Source organism: Magallana gigas, chromosome 1, assembly GCF_963853765.1.
Source record: "Magallana gigas chromosome 1, xbMagGiga1.1, whole genome shotgun sequence".
In the NCBI taxonomy this organism is placed as follows: Eukaryota; Metazoa; Mollusca; class Bivalvia; order Ostreida; family Ostreidae; genus Magallana; species Magallana gigas.
The window spans coordinates 4,004,715-4,030,782 of NC_088853.1; the positions used below are offsets into that span (position 1 = coordinate 4,004,715).

Below are 26,068 nucleotides of genomic sequence, written 5' to 3' on the forward strand. Positions count from 1 at the left end.
TGTTTATATGTTATTTAAGAAGAGCACTGACATTAGATATTTTTTTTTTATACTTCATGCTTAAATACCTTTTGTATGGAACCAAAAGTTAAGAGGGGGGAAGTTGTAACGCCATAAATTATATTCAGTTTAATTATTTTAATATATCATCATTTTATTTCACATGTTTATTAGTTATCTACCCGTTGCTCCCGAAGAGCAACCGATGTACCGTTATTATATAATGTGACATCATTAAGGCGGCTGCTTTTAATGAGCAACCCTATGTGTATATAAGGGTGCGAGGGTCACAGAGCTATTGTAGTTAGTTAGAGTTAGAGTTGTTATAGTTGTCGTGGATATAGTCAGTGTTTCTTCTTGGATTTATTTTGTGACGATATTAAATTTGGAGATAATATAAATAAATTGTAAAACACAACTTGGATTTTTCACTCAGGAATTATACTCAAAGGAAGGATTTATCACAGTTATATGAATTAATTATGCCGTCACCGCTCGACGGCGCTACACTAGCCTTGGTCTGTCACAAAGGCTACTCAGTTAAAGCGGGAAAAAATTATAAAAACATACTATTGGCTAAGTAAACCACCGGTTCCTGTCCACATGTTTAAACATAAACATAAAACATACATGTTTAAAGACAAATAGTTAGATACTTTTAAATGTCTTCTCAATGAAAACTTGAAACCATACATAACACTACTGTCTCTTAAAACCCGGAGAGAGAGAGAGAGAGAGAGAGAGAGAGAGAGAGAGAGAGAGAGAGTTAGAGTTGATTTGTCTTCGGAAGGGGGGATTAAACCGGTCCATTGACAATTTTAACTTCTGTCAGTGTGTCATTTTCCAGTTTAGTTATTTATATGCATTATTTTATAGAATTGTCCTCATGCATATACACTGTTTACAATGATACCGTTAATGAATGATTGAATGCATGGCTGATTACAAATGCAGGAAACGGGGTAACATAAATAAGCATGCATTATCTTAAACAATGTTCCGGGTTTCGGATTAGAAAAATATCTAACATTTATTTAAATTTAATTTGATTTAAAAAATAAAAAAAAGTATAAAAAAGCAATATACAGTTTTAATTCATATCACTGTGCAAAATTTATCAAATGTTTTGAATTTAAAACTCTTCAATCTTTTCATATTTGAAATTCTCAGAACTGAAATATCAAAATTTTCAATTTCTTGTTTCTATACTTAATATACTGGGGGAAAAGTCATAAGGGGTGTTTAAACAACATGTTGCACTATTGTGTAGCATTATTGAGCATACAGACCTGAGCACGTGTGTGTATATACAAGCACACGTGTGTCTGTCACCTCATTGTTCCCAATCTCGCTATCTTGCACTGCAAATTGTTAAGAAGATGTGAAGTAAGACAGCACTATCTATGCAACATAATACGGATACCTTTGAAATTTTTTCAAAGAAAAATATATTTTGTATTTTATTGATTGTTGTTTTCTTTATTCTTTATTACCAACATTTAACTGCAATGTGTAGTTCATGCATTTAGAAATCCGTGCAACCTGAATGCCTCGATCGGAAAGCAACCGACCGTAACTTTCTCAACCGGTATTTATACCCCAGTGGCACTAGAGGAGCTATCGAAACTGATATTGCGACCAAATGCTTTTTTGAATAAATGTCAGCTTTAATCAGGTTTTAAAATTTCTCAATATCTATCTAACCTCCTATATGTATAGAAAAGGCATTTACATGTTTTGACCTTGGCGGCAGATTTCTATTCACTGGCAATTAAATTCATTATCTTTGATATATTCCACTTTGTACTAAAAAGAGATATGAAAATTAGACTTTCGAAGTTGATGAAATTGATTTTGAGAATAAATCATCAGTTTAAATTCAATTCAAGAGTCCAATAAGCCGGTCAGAATCATTTTAAACAAATACACTAAAATAATTTCTTTTTTGAAGCTTTATTTTGCTTTTCACGGACAATTAATAAAGGTATAACAAAGAACTTCGTTAGGTGTACTCTATCGTTACATGGCTGATTATATTAAATATTATTAGAAGACAACTGTCAGGTTGCAAATTTTACAATGTATTCCGATCACGCTCCGCAATATCTATGGTTAGTCAATTATTGAATTTGAATGTTGAAACTTTGTTTTTTTTTATTAACACTTATGTAAGCAGCATTTTGAATTACTGGTTTGAAGTATGGGGAAATCACATTGCTTGTGACATTGAGAAAATACATTTAGAATTCAGAAGAAATTTGTGTGTTTAAAAAAATACAAATACGTAATTTAAGACCGACAGGCTGCCGATGAAGCTTATACGGTATTTTCGGAATTTTAAGTTTTGGTTTAAACTATTTCAAACTAGAAATTGGATCATAAAGTCATTCTATGACAAAATATTAGAAAAGTGTGAACAAAAACTGTAAAATGTATCAAACTGGATCATTTTTCTAATGATCAGCTAAAAAAAAAGACTCATGTTAAAGGTCAGACAATGAGACAAATTCTCCAGATGATCTACAGAAAAAGTGAAAATTCAACAAGTCTTTGAAAGGTCGTTTTAAACATGGGAGAAAGACATATATATTGAGTGGAAAAATGGTTCCAAGATATGGAAACACGATCAGTGTTTTGATAATTAAGTTTTGAAAATGATCAACTAAAAAAATGATTACTAAAAATGGCACAATCAGGAAATCTTGTTTTAAAAGAAATTGTTAAGTTCATTATGATTATTTGAAGTGTGGAGATGGGTATATGTTTTTTTGTTATGCTGTTCAACTAAGCCAAATTGCGGACAAAATTCTGACAAAGCAATCTTTCTCAAAAAAGGAGGAACTCGTGTCTTGACCATTTAAATCTATGCCAGTCTTTGAGTGGGCACAACTACCTAATATAGTATGTGTTACATTAGAAAATGCATGTTATATATGAGGCAAAATACAAATCAATATCATCCTATATTTCTATATTCAGTTAAATTGGTAACTACTGTATACAGGGTTATTTTCGCCCAATGTAATTTTCGCCCTTTTACAATTGGAACCGGTTTTGCCCTGTCACGTATTCGCCCAGATGCAGTTGTAGAGATATTATTTGTAATGTAGAGTTCGCCCAGTCTTAAATTAATTCGCCCTCTGACAATATAAAACGAGGGGAATATTTCCCTGTATACACTATTTAACACTCTCTCTGAATTATTGTACGTAGAAGAATTCATTTTTGAAATTAGAAAATAAAATAATTCATTGTGAAAATCTAGAAACTGCTTAATCTAAAAAAAAAAAATCTCAAACACTTCTGCCACATTTTGCACTATCCGGGCTTTATTATGGAAGGGAAATCTTGGAATTTTTTCATAGTATTGAATGAACATCGTCTGAATCAAGAGATAATTTTTTAGGAAAATATGCGGCAAAAATATCTTGGGACAGAATATAAAATTAATATTTTCTAAAAATGTATAAATATACAAGTATACATCGCATGCAACGTGTTACGGGATTTCGCCTTCTAAACTATTGCGCATGCGTATTTTATATAAACAAAACACAAGATTCTCTTGGACAGGTTTGTTGATAGACTTCTACGTGACACAGCAATGCATCATCTAAACATTACAATGAAATGTTTTTAAAAAAGAAATAAAAGAAACTACAACCAAGAAAGGAATGAAAGAGGGTTTATTCTTTTGAAAGGATTCCCAAGGCGTTCATATTATTTTGCATGCACATCAAACAAGTGCATGACGTTCATGCAGAGTGCATATCATCTACACATTTAGATATTGTGCTGCTGTATTTTGTATGCACATCAAACACGTGCATGTTGTTCATATAGAGTGCATATCGTCTACACATATAGATATAGTGCTGCTTTACTTAGCGTGTACATCAATCACGTGCATGTTGTTCATACATATAGTGCATAACGTCTACACCATTTTAAAGATCCCGGTCGCACTACATCCAACATAGTAGAGGGTGGATAAAGAATCCAAGACAGAAACAAGGTTTTTTTCCGTTTTTATCAGTTTCAACAAGTCCACGTTGTCACTGTACGATCTGCGACAGTGAGTGCTCATGTGCGATGGTAGAACAGTATGACACACGAAAACCTTTTACAATAATGAAGGATTTTTTTTTAAATATCTGTGCCTGGATTTCAGTATGTTTTATTTCATCTTCTATTGGAAACTGCTTACCGGTGCAGTGTGTCATATTATGTTTGTTCAAAACGTGTTTCTAAAAATCATTCTGTCCAATGTAACGTGTTCGAGTGAATAAAATATCTGATTTGGTGAAGCATGAATAGTGCTCTCGGCTTTATTTAAGCAGTGATTGCTTATTCTTGGATGTCGTTGATCCTATAAACACACCAAGGTTGTGCAGACAAATTGAATACTGCGCGTTAACGCCGTATGATAATTTTGGGATAAATACTTTAACAGTACATCGGTCATAAGACAACTATTGACCAGTCATAAGTTTAAAACAATCGGGATATCAACATATCAGTTCTATAATAATTGAATTAAAACTAACAGCAATAATGAAATTGTTCAAACAACTTTGAGTACTTGGATGGAAAACTTATTTAGTAATTCATTGTTGACTAGTCAATATTGATATCAAACTACCTGGTATGGTGCAGAGGGATGGACACTGGTTTGTCAGTTAGATTTGGTTCGCCTCAAGAAATAATTGTCCTGTTCATTAACCTCTTTTTGTACCAAATATTACAGCACTGTACGTCTTAGAAACAAAAACAACTATAAAGAAATAGCACTTTTATTGAGTTTTATCTACAGCTTCATACAACTCCCCCCAAATCATTTGTATATGAATTACGTAATTTATGGTATGCATTAATATCAAACAAACACTGCAAATGTCTCAAAATATGATAATAAGCACTTGAACATAAGCATAATATTCCTTTAAAACTATTTAAACAGTTACAAAATATCAAACAGAAATATGAGTTGTTTATCTATCTATTCAACGAAGCCAAGTTTTCTATGCGAGAGAAATGTGCTATATCCACCATTGTGCTTAAATTTGGTCACAATATTCCTTCAAAACTATGCACATATGCATGATTTTTCTATCTACCTTATCAATATAGCTCAGTTTTTTTAAGGGAGAAATGTGCTAAATCCACCATTAGTGTACATAATAGGTATATATTTACAAACTGCATCATGAACCCAATATAAAGAGTAGCATCAGAATATTAACAGCATGGCCTACATAAAATTTGCCTTACACCACTTTATCATGATGTAACTTGTCATAACATTGTAAGTATTACAGGTTTAGAGGATTTAAGACATGGATCAGCTGTACAATATATAACACACATTAACGTCAACTATTTACTCGTTGCCATTGTTGTCATTCAAACTATGGAAAAAATCCCGTTTGGTATGGCCCACTTTGAATCCCCCTCCTCCCAAATCCCCAATTACAATAATCATGGCATTTTGAACATTGACTGATACTCAATAAGCTCTCCTACAAAATACTGGCAGGGATAAACAAGTGAAAAGCTGCCAATGTGACAGCAAACCGGATTTTCTTTTATGTGAACGGTATCAATAATCCGTGTCAACCCATATCCAGTGAAATGGTGTACCCTATATGCAATATTTTGCCAAAACATGACTAAGTTCAAAAGCTGGTATTTTTTTCATAATTATCAGAAATCAAAATCCTAGCAATATGCACACCTCTGATATATGTACAATTGATCTGCAAAAGAACAATGTCTTATCTTGAAAACTGTAGGATGAATTATCCGTAAATTGAGGGTACCCTTTTGGCAGCCGCCCACCCGCCCGCCATTTTCACCATTTTAATAACCGGTTTTTTCCTTTGGAAAACCCGGTAAAAAATATACAATACCAAAATATCTTAAGTAGAAGGGGGATAACTGCTTTTTATTTCAAAATCAAAGAAATTTGATTTATTCACCTTTGAATGTGTTTCATCAATTTCTTATGTGCAAATCAAAACTGAAAAAAATCATCACACATTAGCAACAATTCTAAGCGACAAATTTTCAAGAGCATATCATATAAAACATACACATAGTACATACTGAAAAATGGTAACTTAGCAAACGATTATTTAATATCAAATACTGTAGAAATAATGTTCACAGAACGCAGAGTCCATTGATGACGCGGTATATCTCTAGAGTTTACGTACACAGTACACAGAGTCCATTGATGACGTGATATATCTCTAGAGTTTACGTACACGGAACACAGAGTCCATTGATGACGCAGTATATCTCTAGAGTTTATGTACACAGAACACAGAGTCCATTGATGACGCGATATATCTCTAGAGTTTACGTACACAGAACACAGAGTCTATTGATGACGCGGTATATCTCTAAAGTTTACGTAAACAGTACACAGAGTCCATTGATGACGCGATATATCTTTAGAGTTCATGTACACAAAACGCAGAGTCAATTGATGACGCGATATATCTCTAGAGTTCATGTACACAGAACACAGAGTCCATTGATGACGCGGTATATCTCTACAGTTCATGTACACACAGAACACAGAGTCCATTGATGACGCGATATATCTCTAGAGTTAATGTACACAGAACACAGAGTCCATTGATGACACGGTATATCTTTAGAGTTCATGTACACACAGAACACAGAGTCCATTGGTGACGCGATATATCTCTAGAGTTCATGTACACAGAACGCGGAGTCAATTGATGACGCGATATATCTCTAGAGTTCATGTACACAGAACACAGAGTCCATTGATGACGCGATATATCTCTAGAGTTCATGTACACACAGAACGCAGAGTCCATTGATGACGCGATATATCTCTAGAGTTCATGTACACAGAACACGGTGTTCATTGATGACGCAATATATCTCTAGAGTTCACGTACACACAGAACAGTCCATTGATGATGCATAATTTATGTAGAGGTCACATACACAGAAAGAAAACAATAATTTATGTAGAGTTTATGTACACATAAACGGAGTCCATTGATGCCGCATTATTTTTACGACAAACTTTTTTTTATACAATTGGTTCGATATCTGTGACAATCGGAAGTATGGATTATCTGAGCAGGTTTTATACTGTCTCGACCTCAAGGAGTTTAAAAAGTAGCTTGTCTGAAAGAAACAAAATTCATTATTTAATAATTGCATTTATGAATAATATCATATACAAATGAAAGAAAAAGTGAACAAATTAACAAAACCAACGCCCCCTCCCCTTTACTTGACATTGCTATACATCAATAATAGCAGAGTATGCATTAAATGCACAAATTAATAATAAGCATTACTTGCACAAAATCATCAGATCATTTTTATCCTGCAAATACTCTCATCTATTCATTTGCTTTGTTATATGCAAATCTACACATTGAAGTTCCATGCAGCTGTTTAAAAGGAGTTATGCTTACAAAAAACCAGGACTGACTGACGGACGGTTCTAAAACATTATACTCCTCACAACTTCATTGCAAGGAGTATAATAATGGCAGAATTAGCAATACAAATAATAATTTTCAAATTGATGAATATCATTTACAGTTTTATTTTTTCAGCAATTATAGACTTTATATGGATATCTGTTTTATGATAGTCTACATTTAGCATAGTAAAACTTGTATAACCTGATGTTTTAAACTCAGCAACACACAGCCATGTTTGGATAATCACAAACATGTGAAGTACTGTAAATGAACTTTATTTGCGTGCGATAAATTTATTTAAGGTTCGGGAGAGCCTTATCGTCATATTGGCACATATGGCTATTATAACAAAACGGATGTCGATACGGCTTGGTCGTGAAAATAAATTGCTGGGAACCAGTTTATCTCTTTTGAATCCCGAAACAAGTTGTCACTAATTAAAGTTGGTTTACAGTCAACAGGGGTCAGTATTACAGTCCATGTGAACTATACACAGGTCAATTTCAGCGGCATATGTGGAACAAAGTGACAAACAACAGTGTGGTTTTGAGAATACATTCTTAAAAATGAATAATTTATGAAACATATGCATATAAATGTTAAGTTAATGTTGCCGGTGTAGGTAGAATAAACATTGACATATTATATAACATAAATAGTAAACACATAATTTTTCATAAATATACAAGTGAATCTCAAGTGAAAAACATGATATAATTGTTATCACAACGCAATTAATACATCTTGTTCTGAACCTATATAATAAGGCCATGGCTTCAAAGGCTTTCAAAAAAAGAAAGTAAAAAAAAGAAAACAACAACAAAAACGAGAAAACGTTATACTAGCGCACATATACAAATGCAAACACCGTTTCAATGTTTTTTATGACTAATTTCAATTCAAATATAGGTTATAATTAATTTCAAAGCAATAATAAAACAAGAAAAATATATTAATACAGTGAGATGTTTCTCTCCGATGGAGGTGCGAATAATCTCAGCGCGAAACAAAATAGGTGCGAACCATCCCGGATTACTGAAGATCTAGCGATCGGTAGTGTCTGCTCTAATGGACAACTCTAGTTGCTTGTTGTATGTCAACCAATAGAAGTAGTTATGTAGCTAGTATTAATATGAAAAAAAATTCACGTGATAAATGTGCGATATCTGTCAAAGTCTCTTCTGAATTTTGGACTAGTTCTGGATTAAATTTAAAATTTTAAAACCTTATTGCACATCTATAGGACAGCCCTAATTATATCCAAAGAGATGACGTTGCTAAAGTTGTAAAAGGAGTTCTGGGAACCATTCTTTTTTTTGCAAAAAACCGTCATTTTTCGTTGCCCACTGATCCCCCTAATAAAAAAAAAATCTGGAACCTGATCACACTTCATATTCTAGAAGATCCTTTGGCTACTGCAAAACTACAAAAAAAAGATGACGTTTTTTGAAACCAGCTTTTTGGTAAAAAAAAAAAAACCAAAAAAAAAAAAAAACTCGTCATTTTTCAGCCATTAAATTGATAATTCCGTAACCTTATTGCGCATCTATAATATACATAAAACATATTCAAAGAGATGATTTGTTTGCTGTTGAAAATGTAGGAGGAGTTCGAGGAGGAAGGTTCTTTTGTAAAAAAAAAAAAAAAAAAAAATCATTTTTTTTTACCAATAATTTGACCCCCAGGACTACAAGAGAATTTTTAAAACCTTTTTAGAAAACAACATGACACCCCAAATCAAACTCCAAGAGTTCAGTTTGCTGGTTTATAAGATGTAAGAGCAGTTTGAGAAAGTAAAACGTGACAGACGGACGGACGGACGGACGGAACAGGGTAACAACAATATACCCGAACTTTCTTTAGAAAGTGCGGGTATAACAAAAACAAAATTAATGTTCATAAAGGCGGGTCGCATTTATAGAAGTTGACATGAGAACATCCTCGATGGGCAGGGCCTTCAGCTTTGCCACTTTACGAGCAACATCAACTGTCTCCGCTGGACTTGCGGCTAGGTATGGGCTATCTGTCTCTAATATCATTCGTTCAAGAGAGATGAACCTAGCGGCATTCTGAACTGACCTGTCTGTGTAGATTTTAGGAGAAATCCAAAACACTACAATTAGCAAATTCTTCATCCATTCATCTGCCTCAGAAACTGAGCCGGTAAAACAGTGACGATGGAACAGATGATCCTCCATGTCCAACATCCCGATTGCTTGTAGCACATATTTAGCCGCCTCTCAAGTCCCGGAGTCCTTGCAATGTTACACAACAGCCTTGTTGGTCTCCATGGCCAACATCAACAACTCTGAGAGGAGGTCCTTTTGGCTATGTAGTAACGCCTTCCTACACGCTGGCCGGGAACACGGCTGCTGACAATCACAAGTAGTGTTCATTTCAATTCCAATCTCTCCAACTGCTATGCATTCTGGTAGGGCTACAAGTCTTCGGAGCTCTGACAACATATCGAGCGATGTTCGGCTGGAAAGATGGGGGTATATTCCAAAGGTTACACGAACCTGCATGTTCTTGCTGACTTGACTCTCCCACAGTGACCAGTGTTTGGGAAACACATAATTGGTCACGGCATACAACAACTGAAACTGGCCCACTTTAGCTGGGAACGAAAAAACCTCCAAGATGATTCCCCTTGCAAACATCTGGTCAAGGTGAAAATGGGAATCGACCACTACTGCAAAATTGTTCAAGCCACCACAAGACTGTCATGATGTCCGGAATAAATTGTGCTTCTCTGGAGACAGCTGTCGAAGGACAGTACAAAGCACCTGCCAATGGGTGATGCATATCACGTGATTGGGCGGTGAAGTTTGAAACTGGCTGGGAACATGGTTGCTGTAATGCCTTGCATAAAATGGCATTAGTCTAATTTCGGTGTCAGGGAAGTGCCTAACTGTTGGGTATAATTGATGTGCAACAACAAAATTTAGCAACTGCTCTAGAGTGTCTACTCCTACCCACTTTCCCAGGAGATTCAACGACCTATTAACCAATTCACACCAATTGTGAAAATGCTGGTCTCCCATTTGCCCTACTAGAGAGAGCGTATGAGAAGCACCAGAGTCACGTTGGTTACAATTGCCGCCCCAGAACGATGGGCGATGGACCCTGGAGACATGACGCTTGACATGACCACTCAGGCTTATCTGACACAGAGGACAGTGGTATGCAGCTCCCTCCTGTCTAGTTGGCAAGGGTTTATCTAATACAGCTTCCTTTGTCTGATCGGCACAAAACTGGTTCACGGGTTCTTTGGGATCCTCTACCTCGTCTGAGGAGCAACGAACCTCGTCCAGAATCATCAGATCCATTGAGCAGAGGCTGCTCGTGTTCGCTAATGCGGGCTCACCATGGCTGCTCTGGGATGGTGTTAACTCCTCGTTATAGTCTGGGACGAACTTGCTCTCATCTAATTCCCCGTCAGAATGCATCCTGTAAAATGAATTTATGAAAATGGCAAAAAATAACATAAATGAATGTAAAATCAGTCAAAGTATGTATACAAAATCTCATATCTTAAGAAAACATATACACAAAATGATACAAGAGACACCCTGTCCCTACATATCATAATAACCCTTGTTCTATATACACTAAACATAATTCTAGGGGGGGGGGGGTCATTTAGCAGAAATCTTTGTATTTGTTCGGAGGCCGGACTGGTCGACCTGCCCTGGTCTGATGAGAAATACTGTCAGAATGTCCAGCAGATGGCTGACTGTTATCAATACTTTGATCCAGATTGTAATTCCAATTCCCTGTAGCTTGTATCAACCTCCGGATCTGGCAAGGAGGAACCTTCATGGTCTTCTGGAAAATCCTGACTACCAGAGGAGTCATCTGTTTGGAAATATTGGTCCGCAGCCTGCGAAGCCCCACTGGAATTTACCGATCCTGACACATCTTAAATTTGTCATGATGAATGATGTGCTCTTTTTTACTGTCCCTTATAGTGTATAGCGGGGGTCTACAGGCAACAGCTAAGTATGGTCCAGTCCAGGGTGCACTCAGCTTCTGGGAGTGGCAACCTTTGGTGGTGGAGTCTAATTTGTACACCAAATCTCCGTCATTGTAATGATGTTCCACAACTCGCGAGTCATAGTCGCCCTTCTGTCTATGCTGTGTCTGTTTCAGATTCTGGCGGGCACAAGCATGCGCCTCAGAAAGGCAAAGGCTCAGATCAGCAATCCATTCATCTCCAGTCTGTGGTGATAAGTGTCCTGGTATGTTGTCGGTGATTAGGTGAACTGGTTGTATCACTTCTCGTCCACGCATTAGTCTGTTAGGTGTGTATCCAGTTTGTCGGTGCACAGTGGAATGCAAAGCCATCTCCAGAAGCGGTAAATCTTTATCCCAATTTGTCTTGTCCTTCTCAATATAAAATCTAATCATCTGGAGGACTGTTGTATTATATCTCTCCACTTGTCCATTTGATGGTGGATGGTATGGGGTAGTTCTGGTCTTGGCTATCTGTAACTGATCACACAGAGCTCAAAACAGGTTGCTATCAAAATTACGACCTTGGTCAGTATGTACTTCACAGGGGCACCCAGAAGTGACGACACAGTGGATAAGACACTTGTGAGCGACAGACAACGCTGTTTGGTCTGGTAACGCCGCCATTTCTATCCATTTAGAAAACTGGTCTATCATCATTAGTATATAATTGTTTCCAGATTCACTGATATTAAACGGACCCAGAATGTCTAAATGTACCCTCTCCATAGGAAATCCTGCATGCTAAGACTTAAGGGCAGCTCTAAATTTGATGAGGCTTCTTATTTTGATTACAGGTGGTACACCCTTAAACATACTCTGTACAATCTTGTGACAAATTATGCCAGTAAAAGGACTGCTAAGCCCTGTTGTATGTCTTCTGCTGCCCCAAATGTCCTGAAGACTTGGTATCATGACAAAAAACTGTTTTCTTGAGACTTGTTGGTACTACAAGGAAGAATCTCCTATAAACTTTGTCAATCCAATCATAATATAGGACACCATTTTTATTGTGAAGAAACTCTCTAAACAACAAGAGGTCCCTAGTGGCAGGGCTTTTCAGATGTAGTTGCGACTTTGTTTGGTTTTCATCCTTTTCTAACCAGGTCCTGACGATGCCAATGTCTGTATCCTCTCGCTGCATGGTGGCAATGTCTTCTGCAGAGTACCCCTCAATCCAGGATACTGGCAAATGCGGATCAACTTGTAATTTGGCTGCAAGGATGTTGAAAGCGTCATCTGATTTTTCCGCCTGAGAGTTGTATGTTGGGGCACATTTCCTTGACAGAGGGACCACATCGTCTACATCCGTTGCAAATTTTGACCATTGATTATGGGCCCTAACACAGTAGCCACATCCACCACACGGAGAGCTTTCAGGGGATACACCTGCAAAATAGCAATCACATACTGGCCTATCATCTGGAGTTCGGCTCAGAGCATCTGCATTAGTATGTTTATTTCCAAAGCATTGTAAAAATTCCATGTCAAATTGAGCCAGTTCCTCTAGCCAGCGTGCTAGTTGGTCTTTAATGTGTTTAAATCTCATTAGCCAGACAAGGCTATTGTGGTCAGTACGAACCATAAATCGTCTGTCTAGTAGATAGTGTCGGAAATGCCGACAGAATTTCACCATTGCTAGTAAATCTGTCCTCGTGGTACAATACTTCCAATGGGGTTTTAAAAGTTGACTTGCGTAGCATATAACTGTTTCCTTTCCGCCTTGGACCTGTAAAAGTACTGCAACTACGGCGTGATCCGAAGCATCAGTGTCAAGTACAAACAAACCATCAGGGCGTGGATATGATAGGCATGGAGCAGTTACCAATGCAGTCTTTGCTCGAAGGAAAGCCTCTTCATGTGTATCTTCCCACAGAAAATTTCTTTTTGCGTGAGCTAGATCATACAAACATGCACTCACTGAAGCAAAGTTCTTAATGTGATCCCTATGGTAGTTTAAGAAACCCAGAAAGGCCAAAACTTCATTCAGGTTTATGGGACGAGGCCAGGCCTTTACTGCTTCTATTTTGGAAGGGGCTATAAAAATTCCAGATGAGCTGACAACCTTTCCTAAGAATTCTGTCTCGGGACGAAATAAATCACACTTCGTCGGCTTTAATTTTAGTGAGTACTCTCTAAACTTTTGTAATGTAGTTCTTACATTAGCAAACCCATCAGCAAAATCCTTTCCCAAGACAATGATGTCATCCAGGTAGACAAGAACTTGAGTCAAAGTCAATCCCCTTAGAACCAATTGTATTGCCCGCTGAAAAGTGGCAGGGGCATTACATAACCCCATCCCCATTCGTGTGTGCCAAATAGCCCGTAACGGGTAATAAATGCTGTCTTTTTCCTATCTTCTTCTGCAATCTCAACTTGGTAATAGCCAGAGGCCATATCTAAGGTTGAGAGGAATCTGGTTCCTTGTAAGGTGTCTAGGCAGTCCTCTATGATAGGCAGGGGGGAAGAATCTTTCACAGTGACGCTGTTCAAGTTGCGATAATCTATGCACAACCTCACATTTCCATCTTTTTTCATGACTAGAACAGGTGCTGATGCCCACTCTGAGTTTGATGGCTGTATTATTCCTGCGTCAAGAATCTTCTTTAGATGCTCCTCCTCCTGGTTTTGAAATCCAAGTGGCGTTCGACGCATTTTGTGCTTAACTGGGTTGGCACACCTAGTATCGATACGATGTTTTATTGCTGAAAGGCAACCAAGGTCAAGATCATGCTTAGCAAACACATCTTGAAAGTCTACAAGATGTTCAGGTAGGGCGAGTTTGCTATCTGGCTCTATGTTTATTTGCCTATTTTTAGCCTCGTTATTTGCCGATTGTCTAACTAAGCAATCTTCACCAATTACCTCTGCAAAGCCAACACACTTGCCACTGGGCAACTTAATACACTTGTTGGAGTTATTGATAAACTGCATAAAGGTTTGCTTTCCCCTTCCCAGTATGGTTGAGCTTAAGATTCCTGTACTATCCTGCACAGGCTGTACTATGTAATCCTTAGGAAGACTTTGCTCCAATGTAACTGGTATGTTTGTAAGGTATTGGGGGGAATAACTCGACTGGAAGGCAATGTGACTCTAGAGATCTGCCCCGCAAATGACTTTTCATCCCTACTCGGCTCTGTAGGTACTAGACAGCCATTTAGAGAATCCTATGATGAGCCTCTAAGAAATCGAGTCCTATTATGATGTCATCATTCATAGCAACAGCGCAACAGTCCCAGGTAAAAGAAAAGGCGCCAATTTGAATCTTTTGTTTGCAGAGTTTAAACCCCATGATAGTATGTCCTCCTATACCCTTCAGTTTGACAACCTCATGATTTTCACTCAGGGTTTCAACATGCTTCCTGTTTACTAGGGTCAGCATTGCTGCAGTGTCTATAATGGCCCTTAATGGTGTTGAATTGAACTTTGCATCAACAACTAGGCTTTTTCCTTTTGACTTTCTTATCATAGCTTTAAGAACTTAGCCTTTCTATTCGTGGACCAAATATAGGCCTGTCGACCTGGTCCTTTGGTGTTTAAACCCTCATCCTTAGCACTACCCATTCTTACAGGTGAGAACGAGGGTGCCCTACTCTGTGAATGGGTCTCGTGCTGTCGATAGTAGAACATTGCGGATGACTTGTCTTGTTGACCGTACTGAGGGCGCAGAGGGCTCCGATCACTAAGCTTTTCACCTTGCGGACCATCTGAAAATCTTCTTGGGCTCCGTCCTCTCATACCTGGGCTTGCTGACCTGTAACGATCTTGTCTGCTCTCATGTCCCGAGTATCGGTTTGGCACTCTTAGATTTGTATTTAGAGTTTCAATTGCCTTGGTAAGAATGTCAATTTGGTCCTGCAAGTTACCAACGGAACCTGTACAAGCTGTCTTATTTGATTCATCTTGAAATGTGACTTGGCGATGATAGTAGGCGTTAGCTCTTCCTCCAAAGAGTGCTCTATCATTTGCTAAAGCAGTTTTAGCAAACTTTAAAGCTTTGTGGATGGTACGAGGTTCCATATCCATTGCATGTGTTGCCGCACTTTTCTGTCTGCAGCCTCTTAGGAAAGTCTCTACTGCCATCTCTTCTATAATATCACCCTCACATTCCTCATAAGCATCTAATGTTAGGGAATAAGCTCGCTGAGAAATGTTTTCCATTGTTTCATTTTATGTTGTTTTAAGAATGGAAGATGTCTGCGAGTCCCAAACAGGCACTATTTATATAATGTTTGGGTTTTGCAGGACAGGATCATTTGCTAACGCTAAAAAACATTTTTGTGAACAGGCAAAGAAAGCAATGTACAGTGTTATTAGAAAAAAAGACTTATTTGATAAAAGTGTAGTTCCAGTGTTATTGTATGGGTGCGAAATTTGAGGTTACGAAAATATAGAAGTTATTGATCGTATACATTTGAAATTTTTAAAATATGTTTTTAACTTAAAAAATAGTACACCATCCTATATGGTATACGGGGAAACAGGTCGTTTACCTTTATGTATCAATGTATATACCAGATTGATTTTCTACTGGTCAAAGTTAATTACAAACTCTGAAAGCAAAATTGTGTCTGCTTTATACAAGTATTTGGTCTTGCAATATCAAAGGGGAAATATGTTAAACTCTTGGATTGTAGGTGCGAAAAATATTTTAGATATGATGTGGTTTTTCAAATATTTGGTATGAACAAAATATTGTAAATGTTAAGTGGATTTCTACAATTGTAAAACAAAGGTTACAAGACCAATATATTAAAAAATGGTCCAGTTAAATTAATGAGTCGTCAAAAGGGCAAATTTACAAGATTTTTAAGAAAAATTTTAATTATGAAAATTACATTAATATATTTGGTGCAAAACACAGTTTTATATGTAACGTTATAAGGACGTTTTCAGCTGAGGGGCAAGCAAAACTGCCCCCTATAAAAATAAATTTTTAAAACATGTAACATATATATCTATATATCAATAGAAAGATAAAATCGTGAATTTTTTTTAATATTTAAAAATAATGCACATGTAACTTAATGCTAGAATTTATTTGGCTCTCAAAACATGCGGAAAATAGACAAAAGGATGCCTCTAAATGCAGTACACCCATGCATTTTAGGCTCCCCCTAAAAGTAGAATGCAACCAAATCAGCCATTTTTATTTCTCTCCATTTTCAAGAACAAGTCCTTAGGCATCATTTCATAGTATTTTCAGGGTACATTCGCCAGCTTTTTAAAGAGCTATGTTATCCGCTAAAATATTCATGAAATTCTGCATGTGTAAAATCCGGATGTTTTTGGAGTTACCGCCCTTTATTTTAGAGTCTCACAAAATTAATTTTTAAAATTTTTCGACATACTTTTTTCATATATTCGAAAGATAATTCACTATATTATGCAACTGAGAGTTTAAAAATTTGATTTTCATGCATACCGCATAAAAATAGCAGGAAAATCCCTACTCATCATGCTTTTCCCTAGAGAAAAACCCCCTGGATTTTATACGAAACTGTGTTTAGCTACCTTAAAGGAAATAACATATTTTTATGTGCCAGTTTTTAATGCTTTGATGCCAAGAGGAGAATATTACAAACATTTTGGTTTACACAAAGTTGAATTTAGTGAAAAATGGCCGAGATATTGTCATTTAGGTAGGATTTTATACGAAACTGTGTTTAGCTACCATTGCTACTTAAGCTCAGAAAGATTTTTATGAAATTAAGAACCTCAAATCACCATCTCCCAGTGGAGACTGGGAGATGGTACAGTACACCTTTAAACCAAAGAGTGTGTAAACTGTGTAATTTAGGTCAAATTGCTGACGAATTTCATTATATTCTTGAATGTAAAGAACTATCGACATTTAGACGTAAATATCTTGATGATAAATACTGGTAAGCGCCAAATACTATTAAGTTTTGTGAACTTATGTCTTGTTCTAAAGCTACAATCCTGAAAACATTATATTATTTAATTATCAAAATATACAGTTTGATATAATAGTCTGTCCTCCATTATGATACCTTTTCCTATCTTCATTGTATATATTGAATAGTTATGCTTATTTACTATTTATCTACTACTTATATATACATTTATACAATGTACCTCTGACTTTTGAACTGTATATAATGATTGACCTCATGTACCATTCCATGGAGTGAGCGAATAAACTAAATTGAATTGAATTGCTTCTAGATCTATCTCTGTCGTTTATTTTCATGCTCAGTTCTGGCAATGACTGGAAGGTCAAGAAACTCTGGAATATCTATTTTCAAATGGCTTCTCGATCTGTCCCTTCGACTCCCACGTGCAGTGCTGGTAGCAAATTGGGTATTTCGAGGTGCAGAATCACCATTACCTGATAAGGATGAGCTGGATCTGTATCGATGTCGCTTTCTTCTCTTGGATGATGTGCTTTGACTAGGAGCAGCTACGGGAGCCATTGACCCCACAGTAGTGCTGGCTGCAAAGGGCACGGTTGTGGCTGAATTTACTACACTGACTCTTGGCATTGAAGATGCATGCATGAGATCCTCAGAGACTTGAGGTACATCACAGTGTAAATTTGTCTGTTTGCTCATGACAGGCAGGCTTCCTGAAGCTGAGAAAAACCTGGTTGAATCGCCATGCAGAATATTATCCAATGGCTTTACAGGGGACATGGAGTCAGCAGCTAACGAGAAAGGCACAGGCGTTCCACAGCTACTCGAAATAGGTGTACCTGTTTTCTGGGAGCTTGCTCTACTATCTGTGGTTCCCTTGGATAAAGTTTCTCCTGCGACTGTTTGATATATTCCGTTTGCTGGGATAGCGTCTAGCAATTTTTTGATATCGTCTTGTTGTTTAGACTGAATTTCTGTTGCTGTTGCTCTGTAGTGTAAGATGCCCTGTGGTCAGGTTCCTGAATTATCTGCTGAAATTCCTGGACTGTTTCATTACTGGCTAGGGTGGAGTCCTTCAAGGATTTCATCTCCTCTGCAATTGTCTGCACTGACTGTCCAAGCTGGAAAATAATAGTCACCAGACGACTAAGGCGCATTTCAGATGATGTTTGGTCTGCAGGCAAACCATAATCTTCTTGGGGGGGGGGGGGGGGGGTTGGCAACAACATTGGTATTTTAAGCAGTGACAATTTGTTTTCCCGTATCCACTGTTGAATTGTTTCTATGGGAATTTGAATTTCAGCAGTTAAATTTTCCTCTGTAACTTCTTCAGTTTCATGCAGCTTGATAATTCTGGCTGCTTTCTTCTCTCCGACATCCTTCAATGTCTGCAACTCTTGAGCACTGGCAGCATAGATATTGACAGCCATAGTAGTACAATTATGTGTAACCGTAATATTTGAGAAAAGGTTTGTAACACAAAATCAGCTTGAGAGTCTCTGACCCTACCAACCTACTCTATATATATAAGGTAATGTTGAAATCAGGGCAAATATTTCTCAAAAAAATGTCCATAACACACAAAATATATAACGTGGCTAACGTTTTTTTTTTAATTTTTATTATAATCATAAGAAATTGTAAGAATACCGTGAACTTTACCAAAAACTGTATTTTTTTACAAACTGAGTTTCAAAATGAAAGTACCTTTGATTGAGATGACCTATTTCGGTCACGTGCTTCCGTCTTGCTCAATTCCAATTCAAAATGGCTAGTACATGTTTTGTGCAAAAAAGCGAACAATAGCGAACTTCAAAAAAATAATTAGTATCTTCCGAATTATTTGACAAAAAAATATTAGATTAATTGAAAACGTTCAATAACTAAAGGGGAACACGTTAAACTACTATAATAAAAGAAACACGCTTCAAAAATGTGAGTTTTCGACGAAACACGTGTATGAGCTGAGTGACTGATGTTCAACTGACTCGAAAAAAATACAACAAATTGTAGATTCGTGTCCGGGCGGCGCCAGATGTCGTGAGACGAGTGAATAATGTCAATATTTATTGGCATGTATGTGCAAGTATACACAAACCTTAGAATACACAGGTCAAACTAAGACTTCGAAGAGGAGTCTGGTCTGTTCCATGTACATGTAGTCAGGGTCTGTATATCTATATCTATATTAATAGCACCCCGAACCCGATGATAATAGTAAGATAATAAAAAGGGTACTTGTACCACACTTTATTCTCCTCGCAACAAGTTCCGTGAGGGGATAAAAATGTGTGGTTCCAGTAACATCTAAAAAAACATTAGGGTAGTAGGAAGGTGGTGATTTAAAAAAAAAGAAATGTATAAAATTATTGTCTTAATAATACTACATGTATCTAGCACTGCATTGCAGGTGGCATTTGTATTTAATGAGATAAATAAACTAAATCAAGATTGGTTGGGAGCATCTAGCTGTTAACTATGAAACAAATTTTTTAATCAAAAAATTAATAAAAAATAATTTCTGTTTTAAAACAAAAAGTATTAAATGTTCGGCATTAAATTAGGGCTGGAACGATTCAGGGTTCATTCCATTTGGTTTGAATTTGATTTAGAAGGCTATGGTTCTTTATTTTTTCTATTCGAGTCAATTAAATAAAGGTCAATCTCAATATTTCTCATTTCAAAAAAAAAAATAATCTTTACCTTGCAGGTTCTATATAAAGTTAATTTAAGGACCAACTAAGAGCAAAATTTTAGGGAGATTCACTTCTATCTAATTGAAAAATAGGAAGAAGCTTGAAAATCAAGTAGACTTCCATTTCCTGACAATAGCATAATGCTAATGATAATTTATTAGATATGGATTAGAAACACGTAAATAAAAATTTAAATCATCAATTTAATTTTTTTAAACACAGGATGAATGACCATCTTTAAGTCCTCCTTAAAGATAGCTTAAAGGTGTTTAAAGGTAGCTTAAAGACGATTTTTAAGCCACCTTTAAGGTACCTTTAAGCTATATGTATTGCTTAAAGGTGGCTTAAAGAAAGCGTAAAGATGGCTTAAAGGCAGCTTAAAGACTATCTTTAAGCCACCTTTAAGCCACCTTTAAGGACAACTTATAGGTCCTTAATGTCCAAACTTCTTTAAGCCACCTTTAAGCTACCTTTAAGCTACCTTTAAGCCACCTTTAAGCCATTAAAAAAAATTAGTTCAATATTGTGTATTAACTTTATGAAAGAAAAGGTATTAAAACGGTTTTTGTTCTAGAAAGAAAAATGAAAAAAAAAAAACACCAAAAAAAAAAAACGGCCGCGGTGAGAATTGCACCCGGGACCCTTAGTTTACTAGCATCACCACACATCCTCTGCGCCACGGCAACTTACATATACATGAGCGTTTTTATATCCTATATATCAGTGGATATTGAATCACTGTATTGAATGTGTTTACTTGAAAAGATTTTGACAAACCATTCAGTTTGTAACAATCAATTATATCTAATTTATAAATTACATGCATGCATGTATTTAGAATAAAATACGGAACTTGGTCTTCAGTGAAAAAAAATATATTATACCTAAATCGAAACCGTTAGGTTCACTATAGTAGGCTTTCTTAGTTAATAAATTTAAACCGAGTAGATATACGTAATTCATCTAATTTATAGCTATAAAAATGTAAGAAAGAAAATGAAATCATTTCTTTAATGAAATGCATTGATACTATTAGGGTATTTGTTCAATTTCCCGCAATTTCCCGGTTTTCATGATCGCGGCGCCGTTCCAATATGTTTAAATATTTACATGTAATTGTATGTACATGATTTTTAAACTATCAATTCTATTACAAACAAAATTACCAATTACCGGTGACGTATTTACTGCATGTGGCAATTGCAAATGACTTGTACATACAATTGTATGATGTGCCAGGCCGGGTATATTTGACATATTTACCCTTATACATATATTTAAATAATCAACCCCTATTTATGATCACCAATACATTAATTAATTAGCCTCAAGATTTTACTCTTACATACATGTATCGTTAATTTTTAGACGTAACATCTTTGAAACCCAGAGCTAGGAAATAATACTTTGAAAATGAATTACAAATGTAAATTAACTTTTATTCACTAGACTTATCGTATACTCGTACATACTAAGATTCAACGCCTTTAGAAACCCTGACGTGCACCTGGGCACACGACACACCTGTTGTGTATATCTTGTATATTCTGTGTTAGTTCCAGGGGTTTTCTTAAGTTGGACAAACAATAGACTTTAATTAGATATACACAAACATGCACCTGGGCACACGGCACAACTGTTGTGTATATCTTGTATATTCTGTGTTAGTTCCAGGGGTTTTCTTAAGGAGGCTGGGGGGTCAAAATGTAATATAATATAAAACCATCAGATTTATTTGAAAATTTTATATGTGATTTCTGAAGCTATCAACTACTATTTGATAAAGAAAAATTTCATGTATCTTAATATGAAATTTTATCATTTTCCATTATTTTTATATGGAGCTCTTCTTTTAAAGGAGATCAATATTGTCTAAAATGGCAGCCACCCCCCAGCCCCCTTAAGTTGGACAAACAATAGACTCTAACTAGAGTAGAGCTCGTGGCAAAGCCCCGGGTAGGTCTTCCGTTGTTGCTGCGAGTTGAAAATATATGTTATATGGTGTCAAACGATTATAATGACTATACTTTCAGTTCTGCTTTTATTATAAAAACGTGTTGTGATTGAAAGCCTGTATATAAAACGTGTTTTGAAAAAAGAAAGGAAGAAAATATTTTAGGAAAACTATTTGTCGAGCAGAGTTTATGTAATCGTTTCAAACATTAATAAAAAATTCTTTAAAAAATGAGATGTTTAATGGCGAGTTAAATTTTCAAAGGGTAGCAAGCATTGTTGTAAACAGTATGTACTCGTGATTCATGTCAGGAAGTGTATTTCTTTTTTAAACTAAACCCGCCTACAAAACACGTAAACTTTTCTCAAAGATAACTTCTATATTAAGATATTTCGAAATTTTTTGAAGACTATGTGCAAGTTTAGAATTGCGTGCTGACAAAATTTACAGACCCTAAAACGTACTACTACAACAAAAAAGCGTGCGGCCTACGTGCCAGAAACGTTTCGTGTAAACCGTTTAGCGTTTCGGGCAAAGCGTGCGAGAACCGTGTGAAATGTTCATCAGATTTCATTCGGAACTCTCTGACAAGTTAATTGTTTCAAAATGGCGCCCGTGTTTTACATTACTTTAACAAAATTCAACGAATTTTTAACAAACAAAAGAAAGGTATATGTATTAAAAGACGACTAGTTACAGAGTACATGTATATTTAACGTTTTCATGCGATGTTTCAATACTGAAACAATATTAAAATTCGCTATACATAAAAAATATTAAATACAGTTAGTGAAACATGATTTCTATTGGAACAAACCTAAATCAACTTAAACTTGCACGATCATGTTTTGATAGGCATGTATTTTTATTATTTATTTACATCGATAACTCCTACTGATAACTCTTACTGAGACCATTCGGCTGTGTACAAACAGCACACATAACCTCGGACATTGGGTGAGACCTGCACCTGGCTGAACCTGTCAATCAAACTCTGTGTATTTGTTTTCATTGGATGGTCAGGCGTCTCTCTTTTGTCAAAAGCCAATGGAAAATTAATGACTTCAAGGTAATCGGAATCAGTATTTGATGAAGCACACAATTTAAATGATAGAAAATTTATTAATTATTTGAACAAAATTAAATGTAAACATAGAGAGGAAATAAAAAAAAATTATTATTATGGGAATCTATACGCATGGTACTCAATTCAAATAGATTACATGCATATTATGATTTTATTATTTTATGTAGTAAAATCACCCTTCCAACTGTTACTCAATTACATAACAATTGATGACCTGGGGCTATAAATGTTCTGAGCTGTGTGCGCTAAAGTGACACAAGATTCTCGGTCGCATGCGGCAATTGAATTAACACAGACTGGCCGAATAAACAAAGGGGTGGGAAAGTGAAACAAAATGTTACACATAAGAAGAATCCACCAAAAATGATTTTCGACAGATCTTGTTATCTTTTCTCCAATTAAAAAAAAATCCAGCGCGAGCACCTGTCAGCGGGGCGGGAGGAAAGGGGGGGGGGGCAGCAATGAGTTCGCTTCCACAATGAAACTACAGAAGTGATTAATATGTGACCGATAGAATCTAATCTAAAGTTGTTTAAACTCATGTGAATATTTTTTAAAATAATAATCGAATGCCTCAATTCAGGGCATTCCTTTATCATTCTAGCCCCTACCGCAAACATGGAACTGTACAAGTAAAATCAATTTATATTTTCGTCTTAAACCAATATAATAGTTGAAAACATAATAAAATATAGTTGTGTCCGTGCAAAATATGAAACATAAACGCGTCATAAGGTACATGTAGAAGAACACGAACCGACCGCGGATTACTTGTCCTTTCGCGCCGGATCTCCTCAGCCATGTGCGAGGCATGATCATCATTTAAAGGTTTAATATTTGAAGGGGGGGGGGGTGTTGATTTAAAACATTAATTGTACAGTTTTTAAAGTACTTCAATTACCTGAACAAACGAACCATTAGTTTATGTCTAACGATTTTTCCGATTTGGAGTAATATCGTTTATTAATATTCATTTACACTCAAATATTTAATTAAATATATATACAAGTAGGACAAACTTTTATAACATAAAATTAAAACAGTTCTTGTATATACGGCTATATTAACTCAAACACGTTCATATGCATGTAAGTGTAAGTCGCGGTGTGCGAATCTTGTGTATTAAATAACCGCTTACCGCTAGGTAATGCAGCCGTGGCTGATCTCATCGGCCGTGGACGAAGAATAGATTACGTAAAGGTACAACGCACAGCAACGCACAGCTCAGAACCAAGGAAGATTTGAAAAGTTTGCAGTACAATGACCTTACTCTATCAAATAGAAGTTATATATTTTAAACTTAAACCCCACAATTGATCCATGTCTATTATTGCTTTAGAGAATGACATTGCTTTTATTAATTAGATGAACTATTTCTTACTTGACATCCACTCGTTTAATCCACAAAAGATTTTGTGTAATCAAAACTAAAACAATTCTTGAGTTCGCGGCTAAATAAACTCATATATGAGAGACGCAACTCTCGTGTATTAGAAAACCGCTGACCGCTAGGTAGTCCAGCCGCGAGCATGGTAACCGATTTTCTTGGCCGCAGGCAAGGGAGAGCTTACGTAATGGTACACACACATGCAGCTCTAATTCAAGGTAGATTTTAAATGCATGGAGTTAATAACTAAAATGTAATGCACAGAGTTTTTTAATTCCAAATTTTGTGGTTTACTAGAAAAGAAAAAGAATGTTTTGTTTTCCAATTGCCGTTTTTAATGATTGTGCACTATAAAAACTTAACAACAATGACTTTAACTCCTAAAGGAAAAGCTTATACTCCAACAACAAAAAAAATTCTTATGAATTAATGCCTCCTGTATAAACCAGCATACTTTCTGCGGCAACTTTATGCCAGTTGTACGCACAAAGACTTTCGTTAACTTGTCAAATGAAAACAGGTACATGTCAACATGTAAAGCTTTTTACACTCATACTACACAAATCACTTACAAAATAACATTGTTACGACCTTTATGAGATCCCAACAAGCAACTTTTCCAGCGACAGCCATATCAAAATCCTAACCGTTTTTGAGTTATTAAGCAAAAACTTTTAGAGGCTATTGGCCCTTAATTTCAGGGGCCAGCCCTTTTTTATTGGTGTTAAATGAAAGCCCTTGATATTCTGCACAATTTATTCTACATGTCTTTACAAAATATTTTTCGTTAAAAAGATATAAAGGAAAATATGTCTAAATTTTTGCACTTTTTGGAATCCTGTTTTTTGACCCCTACCTTTTCCTAAATAAAAAACGTAATCTAAAAACAAAAACTAATGTGCACCACTACAATGTCTCTGCTATTCAAATTCGTTGGATTCCCATTCCCTGCTATCATAGTCTCGGAGCCTTTGTCTGGAAACCAAAGGCCCTAAAAAAATTTAAAAGGGGAATAACTCGTTACCGGAAAGGGAATTCAAACTTCTACGAATTGATGAAGATAGTGTTTTGTGAAGTCCATTAGCCCTGAAAATTTGAGCAAAAACCGTTCAGAAATGAGCACGATATGAAGCCTCAAAGTTCGCGTCTAGGAAGAAAAAAACAAAAAACAAAAAAGAACTAGAGCAAAGCTCGTTGCAAAGCAACGAGTGGGTCTTCCGTTAATGTCGGAAGTAAACCTGGAAGTTCCTGTAAGAAGCAGAGCTCTTAAACCAATAACAAGAGTAACTAAAATATAATAGATGAAAAAAATCGAATTATTCCTGGTACGACTTAACAAAATACGAATGATTTTAAGTACGACTTAACAAACACCTTTCCGATTTCAAGAACGACTTAACCAAAAAAATCCGAATGTGTTCAAATACGACTTAACAATTATTTTTGGTACGAGTTAATTTTACTTTAAAAATTACGCTATTTTGTAAACCAAGGACGCGGAATCAAAATTTCCGGAAAAATCAATTTTTAAACCCCGATATCTCTGTAATGCATTATCCGATTTTAAAACGGGTTT

The 26,068-nt window shown here is 36.0% G+C and overlaps 3 protein-coding genes across 6 annotated transcripts in view; all 3 read right to left on the reverse strand.

Moving 5' to 3' along the window:
- The window catches only part of LOC136269778 (uncharacterized), a 238,535-nt gene that overhangs the window by 94,622 nt on the left and 117,845 nt on the right, over positions 1-26,068 (reverse strand). The window lies entirely within an intron of this gene.
- LOC105327476 (uncharacterized) overlaps positions 1-26,068 on the reverse strand; it is a 265,527-nt gene that overhangs the window by 58,924 nt on the left and 180,535 nt on the right. The window lies entirely within an intron of this gene.
- LOC136273725 (uncharacterized metal-dependent hydrolase YcfH-like) lies at positions 9,368-9,685 on the reverse strand. The gene has a single exon (XM_066079002.1). It carries the CDS (start codon positions 9,683-9,685, stop codon positions 9,368-9,370), a length of 318 nt encoding a protein of 105 aa, XP_065935074.1.

What these genes read in the sequence shown, in the direction of transcription:
- LOC136273725 (XM_066079002.1), bottom strand. Translation starts at nt 9,685, where the DNA reads ATGTTGGACATGGAGGATCATCTGTTCCATCGTCACTGTTTTACCGGC.